Here is a 24,698-nt window from a genome sequence, read left to right as displayed (position 1 = left end):
TACTGCGCCCAGAGCTCAGAAACTGCACTAATGAAATTCCCTTTCACAAAATGCGCCTAGAACAACGGGAGTTTCAAACACTGCCCACAAGGCAGTGGAAAGTTAGAGTCAGAGTTTTCCTTCTCCTAGATGGACTAACTTCCCAGGTTGATGCATTAAGCACAACAACAAAAAACCCTGAATAGGGCTGCAGGCTAAATCTCATTGGAAAGGTAGCCACTGAGCATCATGTGGACATGGTGCTGCACTTCTTAGGTCGGAGATTGGGCAGCTGTAACATTTGCTAGCTGATTACCAGGTGGATAAGCATGATTCATAAGCAGCCTTCACCACCAAACTGGATGGGGGTGATGGGACTCGTTAGCCAAAGCATCTGAAGGGCACCAGGTTGAAGAAGGCCGGCATAGTGAATCTCTAAGTTTGCAGATGTTGAGCTCATAAGAGAAGCCTGGTGGGTCAGGCCATAGGCCCATCTAAGTGCAGCTCTTGGTTCTAACGGGGGCCAACTAAGATGCATATGAGAACCCCAGAACTTGCTGCTGGGAATAGGCAATAATAGGATGAGGATTCTTAATGAAACTGGCAGATCTGCACAGCTTAATGGAAAGTGATGGTGTCGTGTAGCCAAGAACCAGACCCCCAAACCTCTATGGGTTCATAGCTCACTGAGCTCATCGCATGGCCGTAGGAAAGCTGCTCTTTCTCTCAGCATTAGCCTGCAATGAGTCAATGATCATACCAACCTCTTGTAAACATTTGAGGTAAGGTCTATGGGACATGGGTTAGGGTTAGGATTAAACCACAGAGCCTAAGGCTTGCCGATCAGAAGGTAGGTGGTTCAAATCCCCACGACGGGGTGAGCTCCCGTTGCTCGGTCCCTGCTCTTGCCAACCTAGCAGTTCAAAAGCACACCCAAAAGTGCAAATAGATAAATAGGTACCGCTCCGGCGGGAAGGTAAACGGCGTTTCCGTGCTCTGCTCTGGTTCACCAGAAGCGGCTTAGTCATGCTGGCCACATGACCCAGAAGCTGTACGTTGGCTCCCTTGGCCAATAAAGCAAGATGAGTGCCGCAACCCCAGAGTCGGTCATGACTGGACCTAATGGTCAAGAGTACCTTTGCCTTTACCTTATGGAAATAAGGTTTGAACAGTAGTGCTTTGAAGCGGGCCAATCCCAGCGCACTAGCCATGTTCTGAGGGCTCAGTGAATCTCTGTTTTTACTGCCTAGACAGGAAAGGGGAGTTCGATTTCCAGGGTATTAGAGATCATTCACAGCCCATAAGGAACATTCACATTATTTTGCCGGTGCCTGACAACCCCACCAAAACTCACAACACTGCAGCTGTACAGACTGTATTCTGTTAGGCTCTTAGCATAATAATACCGTTGCCCATAGAAAATGCAGCCACTGTCTTATATTATTTTGATTGACGTCTTTTATATATTGTACTTTTATTGTATATTTATTTTGGCAAATACATATTAATGCTGTTCAACCCTTTGGGAACCTCTGGGCTAAAAAGTTGTATATAAATAAACTATACCGTAATAGCTAATTCAGCTATTCCTGGAGTCAGGAATGATAGGGGCTTTGTTCTTTTTATTGATTTCAAGAGGAATCTCCAGTGAGGCCACTTATACTATAAAAGCATCCCTGAGTAAGAGGAAACCTTGGTGATCAGGGTTTCAATCTCCCGTCCTAACTTTGACATATGTTACAACTTCCCTATACAGAGGGAGCCAGAAAAGAAAGAGAAGGTCTATCCCTCACTTCTGTTTTTAAAATAAACATTCAAGGTTGTAAGAAGCTAGTGGCTTCCCCAAGAGACAACGATGGAATTCACATCTGCAGCATTTCCTGAGTCAGCTAATCTCCCCCTGGCTCGCTCTACTTTCATCTTTGCTCCAGACGCTTTTCATTAAGCGATTTTCTTTCCTTTTTGCACACCACCAACAATGTGGGGTGCCATGATGGATCCAACAGGCAGCCGGATATTTGGACATGGGATATGACTCGCTTCGGGTTTTATTATGCTTAGAAGGACTGGACGGACTCCAGCTGCGTTTCCCTTCAAAACGAAGCTGCTATGTCAGCTTCCGGGAGCCGATTGGTGCGGCTGAACTGCACAAATCTGTGGATATGGACTTGAGCACACATGAACAGTGTTTGTGGTGTGCTAAAGGAGTTCTGACATTGCTTCCACATGCATCGTACATGTAGCTGAAGGGCAAACTGGGTGCGCAGAAGATGGCCTCAGCATTTCGGTGCATGGATCCATTCTATCTAGACTCACACTCCATCAACAAGATTGCTGCGGGTTATACCAGCTCCTCCTTTACATTCCTTTTCCCAGCAGGCAAATACTTCTTTGTTCCAACAGGTCTTTGGCCACTAACTGGCTGTTCTGGCAGGGTTTCCTGAGGGGGGGGGGTGTGCTATACTTTTCCTCCCCTTATGATTTTAAATGGCTTGATTGATTCTGCCTTTCTCCCGAGTGTAGGGACCCAAGGCGGCTCGCATCATAAATTAAAATGGACGGAGCCCAAAGTACGTACAACAAATATAAATTTGTAATGTGTACTTTGGCTCTGCCCATTTTAATTTATGCTGCAAGCTGCCTTGGGTCCTACACTCGGGGGAAAGGCGGAACCAATCACTTATAAATGCCAGCCCCCCAGAAGTGCAGGCATGTCTTTCAAGCCTTGGTTTCAAAAGTAAGGGACAGAAGGCCCACTAAACATCCCATTCTGTGCCATACCTAATGTCTATTGGTATTATTAACATTATTAAAAGCAATTTTTATTGGTTTTAAGAAAATGCAAAGATTTAGGATAGTCGTACAATGTAGCTTACAAATCTCAATCAGACATTTTGTTTAAAAAATGTGCAGTACAAAAAAAGCAATAAACAAGTGGTCAGGATCAGAGCGAGGGAAAGGGACTGTTCGACGCATATTTAAACATTACAACAATAAACAGAAAATGGAAAGTCATGTTTTGAGTTTACACATTGGTATAGAGAGACAGCACATAGGGAGAGCGAGGATCATCATATGTATTTCATCAAACCAACCACAAACTTCTGAACGCTGGGTGCGGGTTCAAATGGTGCGAGTCATCCTTTACATACTCAACAAAACCATACCATCTTCCAAAGAATTGGTTTCTTTTGTTTGGTTCTCTTGCAACTCTTAATTCACAGGTAACTTTTTCCAACAGGGCTCTTTCCTACCCTTTGTCGTGCCATGCTAACGTGATAGACCTGGCTGAATCTTTCCAGTGCCTTACCTAACGTGGCTGGCCGGATGCTTCTGGGTGATGCTCGCTTTGGTGACGACTCGGGATGTGGGGCAACGGGCTGCACTGGGCGGGTCTGTTTGGCTGCCAACTTCTTCAGGCTCACTTGCCTCTTGTCAAACATTTCTTGCACATCTTCCAGCTTTTGTAGAACTCTTTGGGCATTGCTCTGGTGGAAGAAAGCAGGTGCAGAATATTGTTATGGGTTTGGCGGAGGGTATGTGTGTCAATCTGGATGAGACCCTGAACCCCTTCCAGGCCTGCTTTGGAACTGTAAGACGAAAGCAACCCAACCAGTTCCTTTGTTAAACTGATGGCTTTGGCTGGCCAGTTAAGTACTACTATTTACCATATGCACAGAGGTCCGCTCTGTTGCTATAGACACAAATGGATGAGCCTTTTCTCACCTCTTCTAGGAGGAAGAACAATGTGCCAAGGGGAATTGGGCATGTGGGAGTTGTGCGTGAGAGATGGATAGCTATTGGTCTGCTCTTTGCTAGACTTGCAGCTCCCCTGGAAAGCAAGCGGGGAAGAAGGATCTGTTGAGGTGTTTAGACTGTGAACCCCTCCATCCTATGCTCAGGTTGCACATGTTTGTAAATAATCCTAAAGACTCTGCAGTCTCCATTGACCTTCACTCCAAGGTAACCAAACCTGGATAAGCGCTGGAATCCCTGCAGTCCCTCGCTGTTCCGACTTTCTTGCACCAGAGAGCTTTAACCCACTTTAATGGGGGAAACCTAAATTTCCGGAATGTGTTTGAATCCCTCTTGCAAAATACTGGCAGGCAGGAGGCAGCCTATGACTTTGAATGCCAGAATCACAAGGGGGGGAAGTGCTGTTGCCCTCACGTCCAGCTTGCGGGCTTCCCAGAGGCATCTAGTTGGCCACTGTGGGAAACAGAATCAGACCCTTTGGTCTGATTCAGCAGCCAGGCTCTTCCAGTGCCCTTACCTTGATCTCTGGCGTCAGAATCGTATCAAACTGATTGTAGAACTCCTTTGCAGTCAACAGCTGGTGGTCCTTGGCGGTTTCCAGGAATCTCTCGATGTCACAAAGTGCTGTTTCAGCTCCCTCTTGCGACTGACACTTGTCTACAGCTTGGGAAGCTAAGAGGTAGATCCCAGCTTCACACCATTGGCTTGCCTGAAAGGAGGAGAAAAAGTGTGCTGTTAAAAACGTCTAATGTTAAGGAGTCTTCAGTCTTTCTAGTCTGGGCAAAGAGCAGCCCAGTGAAAAAAGTGGAGAGGGCTCTTGTACCTTTAATAAGTGCATACCTTCAATGCAACTATTAAATGTGCAGGAGCTTTGTCCTCTTTGGCTACCCCACATGAGCAGCAGCACTTTTGGGGAAGGGCAGGGGGGCAATCCAACACCATTGCTGTGTTGCAGATTCCACACATTATTCCTCAGAAGGACCTACGTATTGGGCCAACTCACTGGTTCTACACAATGGCTGCATACACACCATACATTTAAAGCACTGCGCCCCAAAGACTCATGGGAACTGTAGTTTTCTCATCACAGAGCTACAATTCTCAGCACCCTCAACAAATTACAATTCCCTGGATTCTTTTTTGGGGGGAAGGGAGTGCTTTAAATGTACTGTGTGTACACAACCACTGACTCTTGTATAAAAAATAAAAATAAAGAGTACATGCAGTGCTTTTTTTCCAGCTGGAACTCACCAAAACTCAGTTCTGGCACCACTCAGATGGGCGCCATTCCCATTATAAGAGAACAAGAGAAGCGTTCAAGGTGAGTTCCGCCACCTCTTTTTCTAGAAAAAGAGCACTGAGAAGAAGTATCCCTTCATAATGGCGGAGGGGGGTGGGTAGGCATGGAAACAAAATGCTTGGTGGGCCTGAGGCTTCACTGAGAAGTGCAATGGGTGTGATAGTTTATTTTACAGACATTAATAAGTTTATGGTTTCTCTGATAATATTCCTGTCAGTATCTTAACTTTAGTTTCTTTACCAGCCTAATACCTTCTGACTGATGATCTCAACTGTTTGACTGACTCCTCTTAACACATTCTCTCTCACACCAGACTAGCCCAACCCACAGACTTATCTTCTCTGTCTCTTCTAACTCCAGACTGTCTTCTCCACCCTAACTCTAACTCCCCCCCCCAAAAAAAACCCCTCTGTGCTTAAACCTCATACACAGTTAACTGCCCCCTGGGTTCCCATTGGTTAATCATTTTACAATTAGTTAACCCTTTCCCTATGAACCCAGTATGATGTCACACACCTAGGAGGGCAAATGCCACAGGCACCAATCCTTTCCCCCCACTCAAAGTACACCTGCATAATATGACACCTGCACTTCATATTTCAAAAACTCCCAGCCAGACTGCTAAAGTACAGAGAAGCCTTCAAGAGGAAGCCACTGATTTCACAAAGAAATGGTTCTCTCCCAGGGAAATTGTGAAACACGCTGGTTTCCCACAGTGGGTTTGTGTTTCCTGTTTGTGTGGCTGCCTCTTTGGTGTGCATCACTTGCCTGTTTCATGCTGCCGTCAGGTTAATCTGTTCACCTTCAATTAAATACTATGAAAAATCAACATTCCCTGCCCTTGTGTCTGCTAGTTCCACACTTCTTACCTTATCTAATTGTTTGTGCAATTCCAGCGACTTCCCTAAAATATCGTATTTTTTCTTGGTCTCGTTGGCAAAATCATCGCAGATGCGCCTGAGTTCAACACACTTTGGTCTAATGGAGTCAATTGCATAATGGTTGTTTTGGATCAGCTGGTCTCCATGGAGCGCTAAGGACTGGGCTTTTTCCAATGGCTCCTGTGAAAAGAAAAATGTAACATGAAAAGCATTTTTAAAGGTTTAAGATATAATGATATAAGGTTCAGGTGAAGCGGACACAAAGGCAGTAGTCCAAGGGGGAGATAACCACTCTGACGAGACAGTCTGCAGGCAGGTAGGGTCTTAGCCTGCGTACCAGATGGAGCCCTGGACACAGAATTGACCTGCGCCTCCATGGACAGCTGTGAGTCCAAAATGACTCCCAGGCTGTGCACCTGGTTCTTCAGGGGCACAGTTACCCTATTCAGGACCAGGGTGTCCTCCACACCTGCCCACCTCCTGTCCCCCAAAGACAGGACTTCTGTATTGTCAGGATTCAACCTCAATCTGTTAGCTGCCATCCATTCTCCAACTGCCTCCAGGCGAGCAACTCTCAATGATAACAACAGAAGAAAGGCCAGGGGCACATCTAGTCTTCCATCCTGTTCTCAGTGTGGCCAACGAGATGCTTGCGGGAAACCCTCAAGCAGGACCCATGAACAAGAGCACTCTCCTCGCTTCCTGTGGCTTCCAGCAGCTGGCATTGCTGCCTCCAGCTGTGCAGACAGAGCCAAGCCATCATGACTCGCAGCCATCAACAGTCCTCTCCTCCATGAATGATGAAGAAGGCCTCTTTGTCCGTGCTCCCCCTGCTGGCGTATGGGCTCTTGGCAGGTGCCCAACTTTTCCAGTTCTTGATGCTGGTCCTGCAACTAAGTATTATAGCTGCATTTCCTCGCCACCAGCCTTTGCTGCCCTGTCTCTTCCTCTCACACCTCCCCTCTGTAGTTTCTGACTGTAAGTGCTTTGTGCCAGGGGCCTATCCTTTTTTTTTCTTTTTCGCTTGAGAAGCTCTGCAATGTGCCCCGTACTTTTACAACGCTAAAGTAAACAAACAGTTTCTGATATCCGTGATACGCTCTTATAAGGTCTGTAGCTTGCTTTGCTTTTATAAGGTCTCTAAAACAAAATTAAAGGAGGCAAACCTGTCCTCTCTCTTCTAATTGCTTCCGCTCCTTCAGAATGTTCTCCACGCGGGAGACACTGTCTCCAATATCTGTGAGACCTGCCTGCACTTCCATCAGGTTGTCCAGGGCGAGTTTGACCTATAGAAGAATATTTGCAAAAAAACAACACAGATGGAACAAATTAACAAGCTTCCTGGCTGTTACCTGGTCATAATCAAGGCCATTTAGAAATGGCCATAGGAACAGGACACTTCTTCTGCTAATCGTTTACTATGTATTTGCCTGTTCCTTCAATTTCCATACCGCAAATCGCACAAATCTATGTAATGTATAAAATAAACATTTTAAAGCAATACAAAACGTTTCTACCCCACAATTTAGGATCATCATATGGTACGTGCAATCATCATCTGAGACCCTTCTTTATGAGGTCTGGGGAGTGGCAACTGTGGGGCCTTCTCTGTGGTGGCTCCCCATTTGTGGAATGCTTTCCCCAGGGAGGCTCACCTGGCGCCTTCATTACATATCATTAGGTGCCAGGCAAAAACATTCCTTTATAAACAGGCCTTTGGCTGATTAAACAATCTAAGACCTTTTAAACTGGAGGGGGGTATTACTGTTTTGTTTGTTATTATGTTATGTATTTTTGTGTTTTTATACTGTAAATCACGCTGTGATCCTCAGATGAAAGGTGGTATATAAATTTAATAACTAAAAATAAAATAAAATGAAGTATATACCCTTGGAAGGTGGCTTTCCTGTACAATAACCATATGGTCTCGCAAAGAACCATGTTATGGGCTCAGTTAGCAAATAAAAATGAAAGAACACAATTGTGATAAAACAGAATTCCAAATTATTAAAAAAGCATCTGGGTATGCTAAAACAGCACCATTAAACATAACATCAAAATATTAACAGCTAGGCAGATATTTGAGAAAACAGAGCTCTACATTTATTTTTATTTATTTCACAAAATTTATATACCACTTGATTTTAGAAAACCTCAAAGCAGTTTACAAATTTCTCCAAATGCAGAGTAAATCCAGGCTTGCTGCTGAGACAGCTGACTGCAGCAGAGATAAACTATCTGGGTCACTGCCTATGCATTATGCCTCCACAGTGTAATGTGAATTGTTTGACATGTGTCCCATGGGGTCATGGGTTTGAGCCCCATGTTGGGAAAAAGATTCCTGCATTGCAGGGGGTTAGACTAGATGACACTTGTGGTCCCTTCCAACTCTATAATCCCACGATTCCATGTGTCTTTGTCTGTGAATTTCATACAAGGCACATATTAACTGGAACCAAGACTCGCCACACAACAATATGCTAAACCTGACTGGTGAACCCACTGCTTGGCCAACAGCAGATATTTAGAAAAAAAATTATTTCAGCTCAAGGGACTCTAAATACACCTTCATTTCCAAACAGCTGTCCAAACTCAGTTATGAACATTATGTATAGCACTTGTAAGGAGGCTGTGTTTTGACACCTTATTGTGGTAATAATTAATGTTTATCACCCTCAACAGATATTTCACTAGGAGGGGGGAAAGGGGGGGAGGGGGAGCCATTCTAAAAATTGTGCGGGATAAATCAAAAATACCTCTCTGAAATCCTGCTCAAAGTGTCGGAGCTGCAAGCACTGTTCAAGTTTTAGGTGGTGTTTGGACCAGAACTGATCAAAGGCTCTCTCTGTTTCGTCCAGCTGAGCTAGCAACCTGTTGAAGCAATTAGAGAACGGCATTTGATTTGTGTAGGCAAATGCTTCCCTTTGAATTCAGAGCAATGAGATCAAGTAGAACCAGACGAGGGAGGAGCAGTAGCTCAGAGGTTGGACATCTGCTTTGCATTCCAGGTTCAATCTTCAGCAATATCCAAGTTTAGATGGGAGAGACGCTTGTCTGAAACCGTGGAGAGACACTGTCAGTCAGTGTGGACATGACAGAACCAGAGGGCCAACTACAAACTGCATGCCTTTCTCTTGCTGGTTTCCCACAGGCATCTGGTTGGCCTCTTTGAGGACAGGATGCTTACTAGGTAGAACACTGGCAGGCTCTTCTTATGTTCTCTAAGAAACAACACATGCAGACTTGTCGACAGTGCAAATTGAAACTGAAGACAAATTCACGCTTTCTCAAGGAGACCATCTTGGCTGTGAAATTCTGGAAGACCTGCTCCCTGCCTTGGAGGCCTTTCCCCACCTGACCTGGGAGGGTGAGGCCCTGACTGACTCCAGCTACAAAAGCTGAGGTTAATGAAGATGCCAGAGACATAGCTGTCAATGTTTCCCTTTCTTAAAGGGAAATTCCCTTATTCCGAATATGATTCCTCGCAAGAATAGGGAAAAAGTGGACAGTTATGGCCAGAGACCATCTTGGCTGTGAGTCCTTGAAGGCTTGCTCCCTGCTTTGCAGGCCTTTTTCACCTGACCTGGGAAGCCAGAGCCTGGACTGACTCCAGCTACAAAAGCTGAGGCTGCTGAACGGACTCTTGGACTGGGGGGTTGTTGCTGTTATTGATATTAAATGTTTATACCTTTATTTTATCATCTTATGATTTATGTGGAAAGGATTCAGTTTAGCTGTGTATTTTTTGATGCTTTTATTGTTTATGACTACTTCTGTTACGTTTGTAATTTTCTGTATGGTTGCAAGCCGCCTTGAGCATGGTTTCAACTTTGGAAAGGCAGCATGCAAATAAAATGATCGATCGATTGGTTAATCAGAAAGCTGGTTAGAAGCTGAGCTCTTCTCCGACCTTTCCACGGTTGCCACGTTTTCCAGCTCGTCTGGGCTCAGTTTGCTGGTGGCACTTCGAGTGACGGGTTCTCTGATGCAAGTCAGCAGCGTGGCCCCTTGTTTCACCGCAAGTTTCAGCTCATCCTGTTGAGAGAGGCGGGGGAGAGAAGAAATGTCCTCATTTCATCAGAATATTCCATAATATCACCAGGAGCTGCTAGGGCTAGACCTAAGGACTACCAGATCTGTACACTGCTGCCCTTTCTAATAAGTCACTGAGAACACAGGTCAAAATGTTCCTTAAAGGTAAAAGTAAAGGGACCCCTTCTGAAGCTCAACATCAAAAAAACGAAGATCATGGCCACTGGTCCCATCACCTCCTGGCAAATAGAAGGGGAAGAAATGGAGGTAGTGAGAGATTTTACTTTCTTGGGCTCCATGATCACTGCAGATGGTGACAGCAGTCACGAAATTAAAAGACGCCTGCTTCTTGGGAGAAGGGCAATGACAGGCCTAGACAGCATCTTGAGAAGTAGAGACATCACCTTGCCAACAAAGGTCCCTATAGTTAAAGCTATGGTTTTCCCAGTAGTAATGTATGGAAGTGAGAGCTGGACCATAAAGAAGGCTGATCGCCGAAGAATTGATGCTTTTGAATTATGGTGCTGGAGGAGACTCTTGAGAGTCCCATGGACTGCAAGAAGATCAAACCTCTCCATACTGAAGGAAATCAACCCTGAGTGCTCACTGGAAGGACAGATTGTGAAGCTGAGGTTCCAGTACTTTGGCCACCTCATGAGAAGAGAAGACTCCCTGGAGAAGACCCTGATGTTGGGAAAGATGGAGGGCACAAGGAGAAGGGGGCGACAGAGGACGAGATGGTTGGATAGTGTTTTCGAGGTTACCAGCATGAGTCTGACCAAACTGTGGGAGGCAGTGGAGGACAGAGGTGCCTGGCGTTCTCTGGTCCATGGGGTCACGAAGAGTCGGACACGACTGAACGACTAAACAACAACAAAGGGACCCCTGACCATTAGTCCAGTCGTGACCAACTCTGGGGTTGTGGTGCTCATCTCGCTTTATTGGCTGAGGGAACTGGTGTACAGCTTCCGGGTCATGTGGCCAGCATGACTAAGCCGCTTCTGGCAAACCAGAGCAGCGCACGGAAACGCCGTTTACCTTCCCGCCAGAGTGGTACCTATTTATCTACTTGCACTTTGAGGTGCTTTCGAACTGCTAGGTTGGCAGGAGCAGGGACCGAGGAACGGGAACTCACCCCATCGTGGGGATTCAAACCGCCGACCTTCTGATCAGCAAGTCCTAGGCTCTGTGGTTTAACCCACAGCGCCACCCGCATCCCTCAAAAATGTTCCTTAGGTGTTCCTTATTAAGATCCACCCACCCACCCAAACCGGCTATTGGCTCTCCCTGACCTGGAAAGTGCCCTCATTGGCCCCATCTCCCCAAAGGTAGCATTTGACTGGCTTGGCTCACTGCAACCCTCCTTGCTTTGGGGAAAGGGATTTCAATTAGAATGGCAGTAGGTGGCTGCAGCCAAGGGGGGGGGGTTCGCTTTCTGGTGCATCACAGCTTGTTCCCACTGCTGTCACCATCTCTCTGGCATCAGTTGGGTCCCCTGGGCTGTGCCATAGTCCAGCCACTAATGGTAGCACTGGCATTAATACTTCGTTCTGAGTCTGACAGCCTAATTATTCCCAACTTAAAAGAAAACATCACTGACTGTAACACTATTAATAGCCATAAGCTGACTATATGATCAAGGGGCCCATGTGAGATGCCTGAGGCAGGCAAATCTACCATCTGACACTGGTGTAAGTGTTTTGAGTAAACTTGCAAGAGCATTTAAGTCAAAGCATAATATGCATTTTAGGTGACAATCCAACTCTTGGGCCACCCTGCCAGCAGGACTTTATGTTGTGCCGGGTGATGGGAGTTGTAGTTGTAGGGCACCAGGTTGGCAAACAATGGTGTAGCATCATGCAAGGACTATACATCCATTCTCCCTTCTGTGCTTTACAGGACAGTACAAGGGGGAAAGTTGTTTTTAGATCGAAGTGTCGGCACTGACTAATTGCGTTATTTTTAACAATGCTAAAAAGAGCAACAGTGAGTGGGTGCAATAATTATCCGGAAACACTTTAAGAAGCTTCTGCGAGGCCATCCAAGAAAGCAAAAGATTACTGGAGAACTGAATGCTGAATTACATACCACATACAAAAGGTCCCAGGTTCAATCTGGGAGGAGTGTTTTAACTGTAATTGCTTTTAGAATGTTTTACTTCTTTTAGAATGATTTTTTTGGCTTGTTTTTGTTTTTAAATTGTGCATGAGTTTGGCCCCCTTGGCTTCTTGGGGAGGAAGCACGGGATAGAAATTCAATAAATATTTGGAAATGTGCTTTTCCCTGTAAGACCAATTGCAGTTGTTAACAGTCATCAACAGGTTTACCACACCTATCAGCCAGTCACCCATTCCCACCACTCTTCTGAGTAATACCTCTCCCCACCCTCTCACTATATATAAGGGTCTGGTGACATCTGTTTCAGTGTATCTGAAGAAGTGTGCATGCACACGAAAGCTCATACCAAGAACAAACTTAGTTGGTCTCTAAGGTGCTGCTGGAAGGAATTTTTTAATTTCTTTATTTTGTTTCGACTACGGCAGACCAACACGGCTACCTACCTGTAACTGGAAATGTGCTGTTTTGAGAGGAATTTTATTTTGTGAGAAAATGCTTTACAGTGGTGCCTCGCAAGACGAAATTAATCCGTTCCGTGAGGCTCTTCGTATAGCGGTTTTTTCGTCTTGCGAAGCAAGCCTATTGACAGCTTAGCGTATTAGCGCTATTAGCGGTTTAGCGGCTTTTAGCGGCTTATCAACTTAGCGGATCAACTGATAAGCGGCTTAGCTGCTTAGAAAAAAGGGGGGAAGGGGGAAAAACCCGCAGGAACTCGCAAGACATTTTCGTCTTGCGAAGCAAACCCATAGGGAAATTCGTTTTGCGAAGCGCCTCCAAAACGGAAAACCCTTTCGTCTAGCGGGTTTTCCGTCTTGCGAGGCGTTCGTCTTGCGGGGCACCACTGTATTTAAATATGTACTTCCATGTGTGTGTTTTTAAATTTGCAGATTAATGTGGTGATGAGACAGAACGGACTTAGGAATGAGCACACACAAAAGTGATGCAGCTGATACCCCAATCTCTATCTCCAGCCTTTGGACCTGACCTCCAACCCAGAAATCTAAGGATGAACTGGAGGGGTGTGCAGAAATGGCAGGCCTGATGCACTGAATGCCCCCATTCTCCTGGCATTGGAACTCTGCGCATGCTCACCTTCAGCTTGTTGTGCTGCTCTGTGTGTGAAGACAGGAGCTCCTCCGTACACTGCACATCGTTGGGAAGTTCCGTCTCCGCCAAGTCCGTTCCAAAAGTCTGCAACATCTGCGCTATTGTTTTCACAGTCATGGCGAAATTCTCAATGGCCTGGAAGGATTTCGCAGGTGGAAAGACTTTTGAAAATGCACAGGCCTAAGTACCAAGCCCAAGCCTGGAATACAGAATACTGCACAAAGGGAATAATCACATCCCCTCCTCTAACCTGCTTTGGCCTCTGGCCAAATCGACCACTTGCCTGTGGCCCCCAGAAGGGATGCAACCCTCAGGCTGAAAAGGTCCGTCACCCTTGATTTAGAGTGCTGCTTATTTACTCCTTTCCGATCTCTTCATACCTCCAGCTAAAGACCAAAGCAGGCACAATAATAGATGGCTGGGATTGTTGCTAATACGCTTGTCCTGTTTGCATACAAAGTGAGGGGCAGGAGGGTCTAATTTTAACATCAACAGGGATGTGTAGGTGTGGGGAGCCAAATCTCCCTTTGCTTCCCTGTGCTCTGTCACTTGAAAGTTGGTATCCATCTTTCTCCAGAGAATGCCTCTGGAGTTGAAGGCAAATTGCTGCAGAATCACAGCGCCTGCTGCAACTGCTGCGTCCCACATTGTTTTTGCTGCAATACCCCACCCTGCCTCTCTGATGTGGCCCAAAGGAAAGGAGAGCAATACGCTTGGCACCAGTTTGGCTGCAGGAATAGCCAGAAGGAGGCGTACAAGATCCTATCTGACCATCTTAGAGATTCCTTAAATGAACTGACTCCTGTGCCAGAAGTGAGACAGTGTTGGAGAAAACTGCTTGAAGCGGCAGAGCGCAGGAAAGGAAGGTGGGAGAGGTTCAGTTCCCCTCATCCATGCACCCTTTTCGGGTTAAAATTAGACCCCACTATCCCCTGCTTTAAAGGTGAATGCAGCAGATAGCAAACCAAGGGAACTGCTCTTATCACGCCTAATTTAGCCCTGAAATTTATTTTGAGCACACTGCAAGATTGATCAGGGTAAAGACAGAATTAAAAAGCTACTTTCAGAAGAATATGAAAATAAACATGATGACTTAAATAAAGTGCTCAGGTGTTATTTTTAGAGGTCACGAGTCTTTGATCAAATTCAGCTGCTACGACAAAGGACAGAACAAAATATTGTATCAAAGATATATGCATCTTGACATCTCCTTTTCTCTTGATGCAATGGGAAGGTTGCCCTAGATTAAGGCATATTGCCTTGATACCCTACTAGTGTCAGGCGACAAATAAAGGAATCACCTTGCTAAATTCAATTGAATTCAATTCAATTGAACAGACCCTTGAACTGGGGTACTGTTTAGAGGGCTTGTTGCTGTTTTTTGTATCTTTATTTTTAGTTCTTATTATGATTTAATGTGGAAATCGTTGACTTGATTGTGCACTTTCTGATGTGTTTTATTGATTGTTTATGACAATTTTTGTTATGTTTGTAATTGTGTAATTTTTTTACGTTGCAAGCCATCTTGAGCATAGTTTTAACTATGGTAAGGTGGCAAAGAAATAAAATGATGATGTATGTATGTATATCTTGCATAAATTTAAGTTGCATTTAAAAAGCTAAAATCATTTCCAATTGTAGGATTTTTTTTTAATGAAATGTGACATTTAAGAGTTATCGAGCAGTTTTAAATATCTTCCAAACAAATTTAAAGTGTGTATGGAAATTGTATTTTTGGTATAAGCATAGTATTTTTAACAATAACATACTAATCATCTGCAGATGACTTTTTGAAAATGTTGGCTATGGCCCCAATTAAAGAGACATATGTTTCTTAGAGAAGGAAAGCAAAAACTGAATTTGATTTGATTTTAGACAAATTGTCTGACTTTTGTCAGCCCAGTAAAGATGATCCAAGTTTGTTACCATTTGTTTCATAACCTGGTACAAGTCACTTAACTACCACTTTCTTTAATAAAAATGAGGAGTGTGGGGACCCAGAACCAGTCCTTACCTTTTACAAAACTATTTACATATTTACATTTCTCGACATCAGAGATGAAGGAGCCAAACAGGTGTAACTTACAGTCCGATGATGTATCCACTGACTGTGTCCATATTCCAAGGTTCCCCCTAGCTCCCGGGTAAGCTGGCTTTTGTCGATGTAACCATGTAGGTCGGAAACCGAATTTAACATGATGATCTGCACCAACAAAACAAAGACCATTAGCAGCACCGTGCATTAACCCCAGTTTTGTGGCATCCCTTTATTTTCTGTCAATTTAGCATTATGTTATTAAACTGTGTGGGCAGATCTTTGAAGCTCTGATACACATGCGAAACTCCTCAATTCAACTGATGGAGCTCAGTGTATGCATCTGAATATACACAGAGTAAGCAGCTGCCTGGGTGATTTTCGATCGACCACACGCCTGACATCCCGCATGTCATGTTGCTCATCCTCTTCATTTTTCCTCCTCCACCTTTACTCCTACTTCGTCTTTTGCTATCCTACCATGCCTTGCATCAATGGCCAAATCTGGCAAACGTTAAAATATTTGGTCCAGAATCAAACCTGAGCAAGCATATCAGTGTGACGTTAACATATGAGAGTGCTGGAGGTGAAATAGTTAAACAAGTTACCCAATCAGAACCCAGGGGGGTGGAGTCAGAGGGACTATAAAACCAGCTCTGGGAGGGGCGAAGAGGAGTTCATCGGGAGTTGGGTGGTTGGAGTGGGAGTGAATTGGGATAGAGTCTGTGGGTAGGTTGAGTTAGTTTAGCGAAATAGGCTGAGTCAGGAACAGTTAGGGGCTAGGAAGACAAGTAAATATCTGAGAGGTGGTTTAGTGAGTGAGAGCGGGTAGCGGAAGTTATAGGTCTGGATAGGCACTCCATGATTGTAATTGACCGATACTGTTTATGAAACCACACGCTTGTTAAATGGCAATAAATTAACAGAAGTTTATGTTCCAATTTAACCCTGACTGGACTCAGTATTGTACCAGGTAGGGCCTAGGTGGTGGCAGCGAGAAATAAAGTAGTGGCACAGGAATCAATAGACGGTGAAACGTCCAAGGACCCTGTGTAATCGCCACAATCGGAAATGAATGAATTGCATTCTTTGCATAATTTACTTGGAGTGAAGGAAAACTCTGTGTTTATCACATTTCTCACCCCTATTCTAAGTTACTCAGAGAGGCATCCATGGAAGCTACTTCACTTTGCTATCACAACAACCTGTGAGTTGGTTAGGTTGAAAAACAGGAGGGAAAACTAGACACGAAGGAGGAGATTACAGCACCTCCTACAATCCAGAATTATACTGCCTCATTCTGTCACTTCATTCTGCACCTGGGTTCTTTGCAGCCCTCTCCTCAGTGCAGCAGAGGAACAAACAACCAAACCCTTTGCTTTGTGATCAAAGCAAAAGCGTCGCAGGAGCCTGTCTCTGTTCCCTGGATGATGTCGCTCTCGAAGCTGCAACTTCCAGGGGGAAGAGGAGGAGAGAAAGGGATCGTGCTGACAGTTAAGAAAGGGAAGATGCAGAAGACAGCAAGGAAGAGAAGTGCTTACCGGTACCTTCATTTTAAAGTCATCGCGATACAGTTTGATGCCAATGTCAGCGATTGCCCTTTGGATGAAACGGGACGGCCGCAGGACGAAGACCAGTTGCAGGTTCCCGGGAAATGCGCCCTGGAAGAGGCATGGAAGTGTGAGGCGGTGAAGTTGAGGAGGACATGAATTGGGGACAAGATCCACCCGAAGCCACTGTGCTATGGAAGGTCTGTGAGCTGTTTGGGGAATCTCTTTATAGAATCCCTTTTGGAAACCCAGGCAAAATCACAACCCCATATGAAATGATTTTATTAATTGAATTCTAGGTGGAGGAGCCCTAGCGTTATGCAGTTCTCAGCATGATCAACGCCCAGGCCCAACTTTCGCTCTCCAGACCACCCCTCGAGGAACTACTTCCTTGTACTGCTGTTTGTGTGTGCAAGAGGCAAAAAGATGGAGTAGCACAGGGAGGAAAAGAGCCATGCAGTCTTGCAATGCTGTAAGCTCAGTGGTAAGAGCACCTGCAGGCTGAGACCCTACCTGCCCGCGGACTGTCTCGCCAGAGTGGTGCATGCTTTAGTTATCTCTTGCTTGGACTACTACAATGCACTCTACGTGGGGCTACCTTTGAAGGTGACCCGGAAACTACAACTAATCCAGAATGCGGGAGCTAGACTGGTGACTGGGAGCGGCCGCTGAGACCACTGGCTCCCAGTACGTTTCCAAGCACAATTCAAAGTGTTGGTGCTGACCTTTAAAGCCCTAAACGGCCTCGGCCCAGTATACCTGAAGGAGTGTCTCCACCCCCCATCGTTCTGCCCGGACACTGAGGTCCAGCGCCAAGGGCCTTCTGGCAGTTCCCTCGCTGCAAGAAGCCAAGTTACAGGGAACCAGGCACAGGGCCTTCTCAGTAGTGGCACCCTCACTGTGGAATGCCCTCCCACCAGATGTGAAAGAGAAAAACAACTTCCAGACTTTTAGAAGACATCTGAAGGCAGCCCTGTTTAGGGAAGCTTTTAATGTTTAATAGACTACTATATTTTAATATTTTGTTGGAAGCCGCCCAGAGTGGCTGGGGAAACCCTGCCAGATAGGCGGGGTATAAATAAATAAATTATTATTATGATTATGATTATGATTATTACTATTATTTGCATGAAGAATGTCCCAGGTTCAATTCTCAGTGACTCTCCAAGCAGGAAAGCAGTGGTGTAGCATGGTTTGCTCGCACCCGGGAGGCAGAGCGTGGAAGTTGAATGGAGCCTGCCACGTTAGCCCAGCTCTTGCCACCGATGCTGCTGTAGTGATGCCATCCCTGAGCCACTTTGCAAGGCTGATCCCAGCCTTGTGAAGCATCACAGGGCTGGCAGGGCGGCGTGAGCAGTCCCCCCCCCCCCGGAAAATGCACCAAGGGCCACCGTGCTGGTAGACTCCCCCGCATGCCATGCCCCTGTAGGAAAGACTCTCTGCCTGAAACCTAGGAGAGCCACTACCAGTTAGTGTGTAGACAATACTAAACCAGAAGTAACAATGGTACTTCATATTTTTGTTCTGGCTCCATCCACTGCTGGCCCCCATAGGAAAAACTAAACTTTCCGACTCCCGATTTAATTATTGGTTTATATATGTCTTAATTACAGCATTGTTTCATGTACTAATTAATTTAAATATTCATATCTCACTTTTTTGCCCTGTCTTTAATTATGTATACAAATATATTTATACGCTGCTATTCATTAAAAAAAAAAATCAGAGCGGTTTATATCAATAGTACACAGAACCATAAGCATTATGGATAGAACCATCTTTCCATATGGTGTTCTGGATCCACATTTTTAGCTGAATTTTAAGAGGGCTCTTGCCCAGTGGTGTAGCGTGGGGGGTGCAGGGGGGGCCGGCCGCACCGGGCGCAACATCTGGGGGTTAGGGTTAGGGGGCGCAAATCCACGGGTTAGGGGGCGCAAATTACTTGCCTTGCCCCGGGTGCTGACAACCCACGCTACGCCACTGCTCTTGCCTGCCCTTCCACTGCATTTCTACCAAACCAGATGTCCAGAAGAGGACAGCTTGAATCAGAATATAAATTCCAGAAAACCATCCAGAAAAACTATCAAAGCAGATTTGTCAATGGTGAGACCAAAGATATAAGGTGCTGAGGGACCACCATGGCTCCCTACCCCTTACCCAATCCTTCTGTCAGTGATTGAGGCTGTTTCCACGCTCACCGGGCATTTCCTTTAGAGTAGACACATTTGGCTCCCTTGTTTTTAATAGGACATCTCCCTCTCATGTTTCCTTTGTCCAGCTTCCACTTTGTTTGCTTTTCTGTAGCTCAGATGGAACCCCATGGAATGGAATAGCCGTACCATTTCCCCAGGTATAGATGGCCACCAGACTGCTATTCTGGCTGGTTAGATGGTTCCAGCCACTTTCCAGATTGTGTTATAGCTCTCAAAGACTGCATCTCCTCATATGAACTGATCCAGAGCTTGTGACCATTATCTGAGGCCCTTCTTTGTGCCTCATTGGGAGGCCTGGAGGATGGATGGACCTTTTCAGTGGTGGCCCCTCATTTGTGGAATGCTCTTCCCAGGGAGGCTCGCCTGGCACCCTCTAATTTTACACACCAGGAAAAAGCTTCCTTTTTCTGTGTTCTTTTGGTCCTTAAATTTGAAGGTTTTTTTTAAAAGCATTTGTGGCCTCTTTTGGTGGTGCAGTATCTGCTAGAGCCCTCTTTTATTTGTATAGATGTGCTTGCTTTTTTTTTTACATTTTTATTTATTGCATTTATTGTAATAGGCTTTAGTATTTCTACTGTGTTATGTAAGTTAATTTGAGCGACATTTATGAGTAAAGCAATTAAGAAATTTGAATAGCGGCAAATATAAACAATAATAGTCCAATATATCCTGGTATGCCCTGCATACCTTAAGGTCCATGAATAGTCATAGTGAGATCCCGGGCCCTAAGGAAGTCAGACTATCCACTACCAGAGCCAGGGCCCAGTGGCGTAGCGTGGGTTGTCAGCACCCAGGGCAAGGCAAGTAATTTGCGCCCCCTAACCCGTGGATTTTAGCACTCCAGTGCGAGCGCCCCCCCCCCAGATGTTGCGGCCGGCCCTCCTGCACCCCCCCACGCTACGCCACTGGGGCTGGGGGCGAGCGAAGGAGCCAAGGACCCCCCCTTAAGGCTCAGCAGGAATTTATTAAATTTATTATTTGCAGAGCCCCCACGAGCTGAGGCAGCCAAAGCCCCCTCCCCTCGGGCGCCTCCCCGCCCCCTCCTCTCCTTGGGCTGTAGGTGGAGCCCGCGCTCCGAGGCGCTCCAGATCCGGGCTTGGCGAGCGCCTCGCCTCCTCCCGGCCGGGTCCGGGGGCTTCGAGCCGCGCCCGCGGCTGAGACTTGCGCTGAGAGCCGGAGCCAGCGGCGCCCCCTTCCGCCGGGAGACCCTCGCCCGCCCGCTGGCTTCCTCTCGGAGGGTTTTGGGGAGCGCAGGGCACGGCGAGGCCCCTCGGAGCTCTCCTCCCTCCCCATCGGCAGAAGCAGCCGCCGCCTGTGGCTGGGCCGAGGGGATGGCGGCGGCGGCGGGGTGCGGAGGCTGCCCGTGCCCAGCCAGGCGGCGTCGGCGCTGCTGCAGCGGCTGCTCCTCCTGCGAGCAGTGAGTGGAGCGCAGCGGCGGCGGCGAGCCCGGCGGAGGAAGTAACTTGTCCCTTCCCTCTGGACTCGCGCCCCCCCAGATGTTGTGCCCGGTGCGGTCGGCACCCCTGGCACCCCCCACGCTACGCCACTGCCAGGGCCTTCTCAGTGATGGCTCCGACCTGGTGGAATGCTCTGTCCCATGAGACCAGGGCCCTGCAGGATTTAACTTCCTTCCACAGGGCCTGTAAAACAGAGCTATTCCACCTGGCTTTCAATTTGAACTTAGCCTGATCTTTTATTCCACTTCCTTCCCTCCACCTCCCCTTTTATGAAGATTACCCGCTCTGGGATCTCACAACTAATTCTCCCCGGACTCCTCGCTGGCCCAAATAGGACTCATTTAGCCAGCTAGCCCTGGTGATCATCTAACGTTTATTGGATGGATTTCCCCCTAAATTGATTTTTGAATTCTGAATTTATTGTTATTCATGTTTTATACTGTATTTTATGCTGTTTTTTGTTGCATCAATTAAGTGTTTTAAATTTGTTGTTAGCTGCCCTGAGCCCGGTTTTCTGAACCAGGAAGGGTGGGGTATAAATAAAAATTTATATATATATATATATATGTCACCATATTGGCTCACCCTGCTTTAGAAGACCATCTAAAAAGTACATCTGTAGCTTCATCATATTCTGTCCAAACCGTTTCCCTATGAGTCGCAGGTTTGGTTGCCAACTGTATTTCTGCCTCTGCTCTTGTACCTTTCATGCTTGAAGTCTGGTTTGCACATGCAGCAGAATGCAATGGAAAATGAGGCGGCTAGAGTCCCACGGACAATGCAACATGGGAGGCCAACGTTATGCCTACCCATGGCACTCTTTGCTTTTACTTTAATAAAGCTGTACAAGGAGAAGGGGACGACAGAGGACGAGATGGTTGGACAGTGTTCTTGAAGCTACCAGCATGAGTTTGACCAAAGTGCGGGAGGCAGAGGAAGACAGGAGTGCCTGGCATGCTCTGGTCCATGGGGTCACGAAGAGTCGGACACGACTAAATGACTAAACAACAACAAAAAAGCTGTAGCGAGCTCCAAATTTGTATTGGGCCAGAACCTAAGACAGGGTGTGCCCCTATCCCCACAGGACACATACAGGATAGTTCAATAGCTGTGCTATCATAATGATTAAGGCCTTAAATTATAATTTTAGATTATATGTTAGTGTCTAAGTTCTAATTTATATATATTTTAACCGTTGCTATATCTGTATTGTCCCTGTTATACCTAATTGCAAATTCAAATGTACCCCTATCGTGTTTTATGACTTCCTTGATATTGTATGTGGGCTGGAACTGGTCTGTGACCGAAATAATAAAATTCAATTTGATAGTTCAATTGGTTAGAGCTTGGTTACTGCTTGGTGCTGATAATGCCAAGGCTGCAGCTTCAGTCCTCCTAAGTGACGGCTGCATATTCCTCAGGGTCCCTTTCCATTCCCATTCTATGACATTTTCCCTATTGAAATTGCCAAATTCCCAATCTGCTTTTCCCATCTGCAATTCTCGATTAGGAAAATGACGTGAGGAGGGGCAAGAACTCCACATGTCTCCTCTGTCGCGCCTCATTTATCATTACTTTTGTTATGTTGCAGTTGTGTATTCCTTCCATGTTGTGAGCCCCCTTGAGCATGGTTTGAACTGGTGAAAGGCGGCACACAAATAGAATTGTGTATGTATATATGCAGCTAGCTCAGGCATCCCCAAACTCTGCCCTCCAGATGTTTTGGGACTACAGTTCCCATCATCCCTGACCACCAGTCCTGTTAGCTAGGGATGATGGGAGTTGTAGTCCCAAAACACCTGGAGGGCCGAGTTTGGGGATGCCTGAGCTAGACCTCCTGTGTTGTGCAAAACCTGATTATTGCTGTTCTTTGCAGTCTGCTCTGGGAGCCTTTTTTCTGCTGAAAAGCAAGGTTTAAAACCCTTCAAATAAGCTCATAAACCAGTGTTTTCATCTCTGTTCTCTAGGTACCGGTGCAAGTGTGAGGGAAGGTGGGGGGAGAGAGAGCAGAAGCCGAGAGAGAGAGAGAGAGAGAGAGAGAGAGAGAGAGAGAGAGAGAGAGAGAGAGAGAGAAGCTTGCATAAGCCCCTGCTCCTCCACCGCCATCTCAAATCACCTAAGCTAGGGCTTGACCTAGGAGGCTCCCTCGTCTGACCCCCTGGACCACTACACTTACTCGGCCTCTTAATGAGATTAGGACTGTAAAGCAGCTTGCATGCAGCAGGACGCTATAGAAATAGCCATGCCCTTTTCTCTTCCCGGGGCTGGAACGATCTCGTTCTCATTCAGCAGGAAAACAGGGCAAGACGCGCCTGTCCTAACTTGGCACCCTCCGCTGCTTCTCAGCATGCAAGGTTGGCAGAAATCTGTAGGGCAGCAAAGGAGATGCAGTCGCACGAGCAACCAAGGGAGTGCAGCCTAGGTAAACAGCAAACAACTGGGTAGCAGTCGCAATCTGCGGGAGGCAAAACAGCAATGAGAATAAAGGATTCCAGGCACTTACTGCTATTCGTGTGAGGGACGCCTTTACTGCGCTCCATTTGTCCCGCCGTCTGTCTATGATGATGATGAACCCGATGCTGGCAGCCTCCAGACTGCAAAATATCCAGAGCAGGTATATGGGGTTACACAGGGCCAGCCCCGTTCCAAGCAATGGTATTGCAGCAAAAGCTCCCTGGCACGCTCTGAGCTCATGATTAACAAGCAGGCTAGGTAGGCAGCAGCAGCGCGAGCAAACCAGACCCGGAGCTGTGTTTGCAGGAAGAGGCAAGCAACTTCCCCTCCTCCTTCCTTCCTTCTTCCCTTTCCCCCCTTTCCCCTCTTCCGCCCCAGCATCAGGTTAGCTGCTTGCACAATACATGAATATTTCATCCAATTGCTCGGGCTGATTTGCTGCAGATTCCCCAACCAGCAGCGCTGTGAACAATTCGCCATCACCTACACACTTCGGACTGGTGGGGAGGAAAAAGCCTGGAAATGTTTCAGATAAACCTCACCCCCAGCTTCTCCCCTCTCTGGGGGGAGAGGTGTGAAGCCATGCCCCCCCCATTCCTCATTGCCTACCAGGTGCACCTGCCATGCCTGCGAAGCTGCCAGCTACCTATGAAGGGGCGGTATAACATTTGAAAAAGATGTACACATGTGAAATCTGCCACATGGAAGACCAAACTGCAGGTCGTTTCCTGGGGTTCTTCCTCTGGAAGACAGATTGCACTACTCACAGGCCTACGTATACTGGATTTTGTGCCCCGATCAAACATTGTGCTCACATGCTGAAATCCGTCAGAGCTGCCCAGTGAGCAGGGCAGAAAGCTATGACATTGCTGGGTGGCTGCAGGGGAGGGCAATCTTTAATTGGGGGAAAAACCCACCTACTTGAGAGTTAATTTAGCAACTGGAAGCATTTCCCCTGAACTAAAGATGAGCCCCAGCAGAAACACTGGAGAAGATTGGTACATCTGAATGATAAAGGCACCAGCTGGGGTGGAAGCAGAATTCTACCCATCTCTCTAGTTTTGGTCCTAGCCCTACATCTCGTTCCCTAACTATGCACATTAGAACACACACACCCCTCCCATTTGGGGTTATGCCTCTTCTTTAAAGTATATATAGCCATCTGATCAATACAAAAAAAATTCCTTCCAGTAGCACCTTAAAGACCAACTAAGTCAGTTCTTGGTATGAGCTTTCGTGTGCATGCACACTTCTTCAGTGATTGGGTGATTGGCAGATCACCCATTCCCACCACCCTTCTGAGTAATACCCCTCCCCACCTTCTCACTATATAGAAGGGTCTGGCAACTTCTGTTTCAGTGTATCTGAAGAAGTGTGCATGCACACGAAAGCTCATACCAAGAACTGACTTAGTTGGTCTTTAAGGTGCTACTGGAAGGAAATTTTTTTGTTTTGACTATGGCAGACCAACATGGCTACCTATCTGCATCTGATCAATGTCACTGTTGTGCATGCTTCAAAGCCACAGTGCAGTGAATGTAACAATATCCTGTGTGCCTACTGAGGTTTATACTGTAAACCAACCTAAGACCACCCAAAGGATCCTGCCTTCTACGCCCCCTTCCGGCAACTCCTGCAGCCAAACTGGTGCCAAACATATCACTCTGCTTTCCTTTGGACCACATCAGTGAGGCCAAGATGGGGGTTTTGTTGTCTGGGCAGGCTAGGACTACCAACGGCTTGTGCCCCGGGAAGTCATTTAGAGTGGAGAAGCAAAGGGGAGGGAAAGGGATGCCTAACAAAATTCCCTGCTCTC

The 24,698-nt window shown here is 46.5% G+C and overlaps 1 protein-coding gene across 12 annotated transcripts in view; it reads right to left on the bottom strand.

Moving 5' to 3' along the window:
• The window catches only part of MCF2L2 (MCF.2 cell line derived transforming sequence-like 2), a 215,018-nt gene that overhangs the window by 132,721 nt on the left and 57,599 nt on the right, over positions 1 to 24,698 (bottom strand). For 11 of the 12 annotated variants that reach the window (XR_014168247.1, XM_081910760.1, XM_081910767.1 and 8 more), the window contains exons 4-13: positions 22,932 to 23,022; positions 16,750 to 16,869; positions 15,260 to 15,376; positions 13,159 to 13,308; positions 9,827 to 9,951; positions 8,673 to 8,787; positions 7,083 to 7,202; positions 5,905 to 6,096; positions 4,253 to 4,444; positions 3,290 to 3,467 (exon numbers count right to left, since the gene is read on the bottom strand). Coding sequence is in view for 11 of the 12 variants with exons in the window: in XM_081910760.1 (XP_081766886.1) it covers positions 3,290 to 3,467; positions 4,253 to 4,444; positions 5,905 to 6,096; positions 7,083 to 7,202; positions 8,673 to 8,787; positions 9,827 to 9,951; positions 13,159 to 13,308; positions 15,260 to 15,376; positions 16,750 to 16,869; positions 22,932 to 23,022 (1,400 nt within the window). In the remaining variant the exon portion in view is untranslated. The remainder of the gene's footprint in view (positions 1 to 3,289; positions 3,468 to 4,252; positions 4,445 to 5,904; positions 6,097 to 7,082; positions 7,203 to 8,672; positions 8,788 to 9,826; positions 9,952 to 13,158; positions 13,309 to 15,259; positions 15,377 to 16,749; positions 16,870 to 22,931; positions 23,023 to 24,698) is intronic. The other variant, XM_081910764.1, reaches the window with a different exon arrangement.

The sequence above is a fragment of the Podarcis melisellensis genome (genome assembly GCF_964234715.1).
Source record: "Podarcis melisellensis genome assembly, chromosome: 5".
NCBI classification, from domain to species: Eukaryota; Metazoa; Chordata; class Lepidosauria; order Squamata; family Lacertidae; genus Podarcis; species Podarcis melisellensis.
Note: the sequence above shows the minus strand (reverse complement) of the source record. Positions and strands in the feature narration are given on the sequence as shown.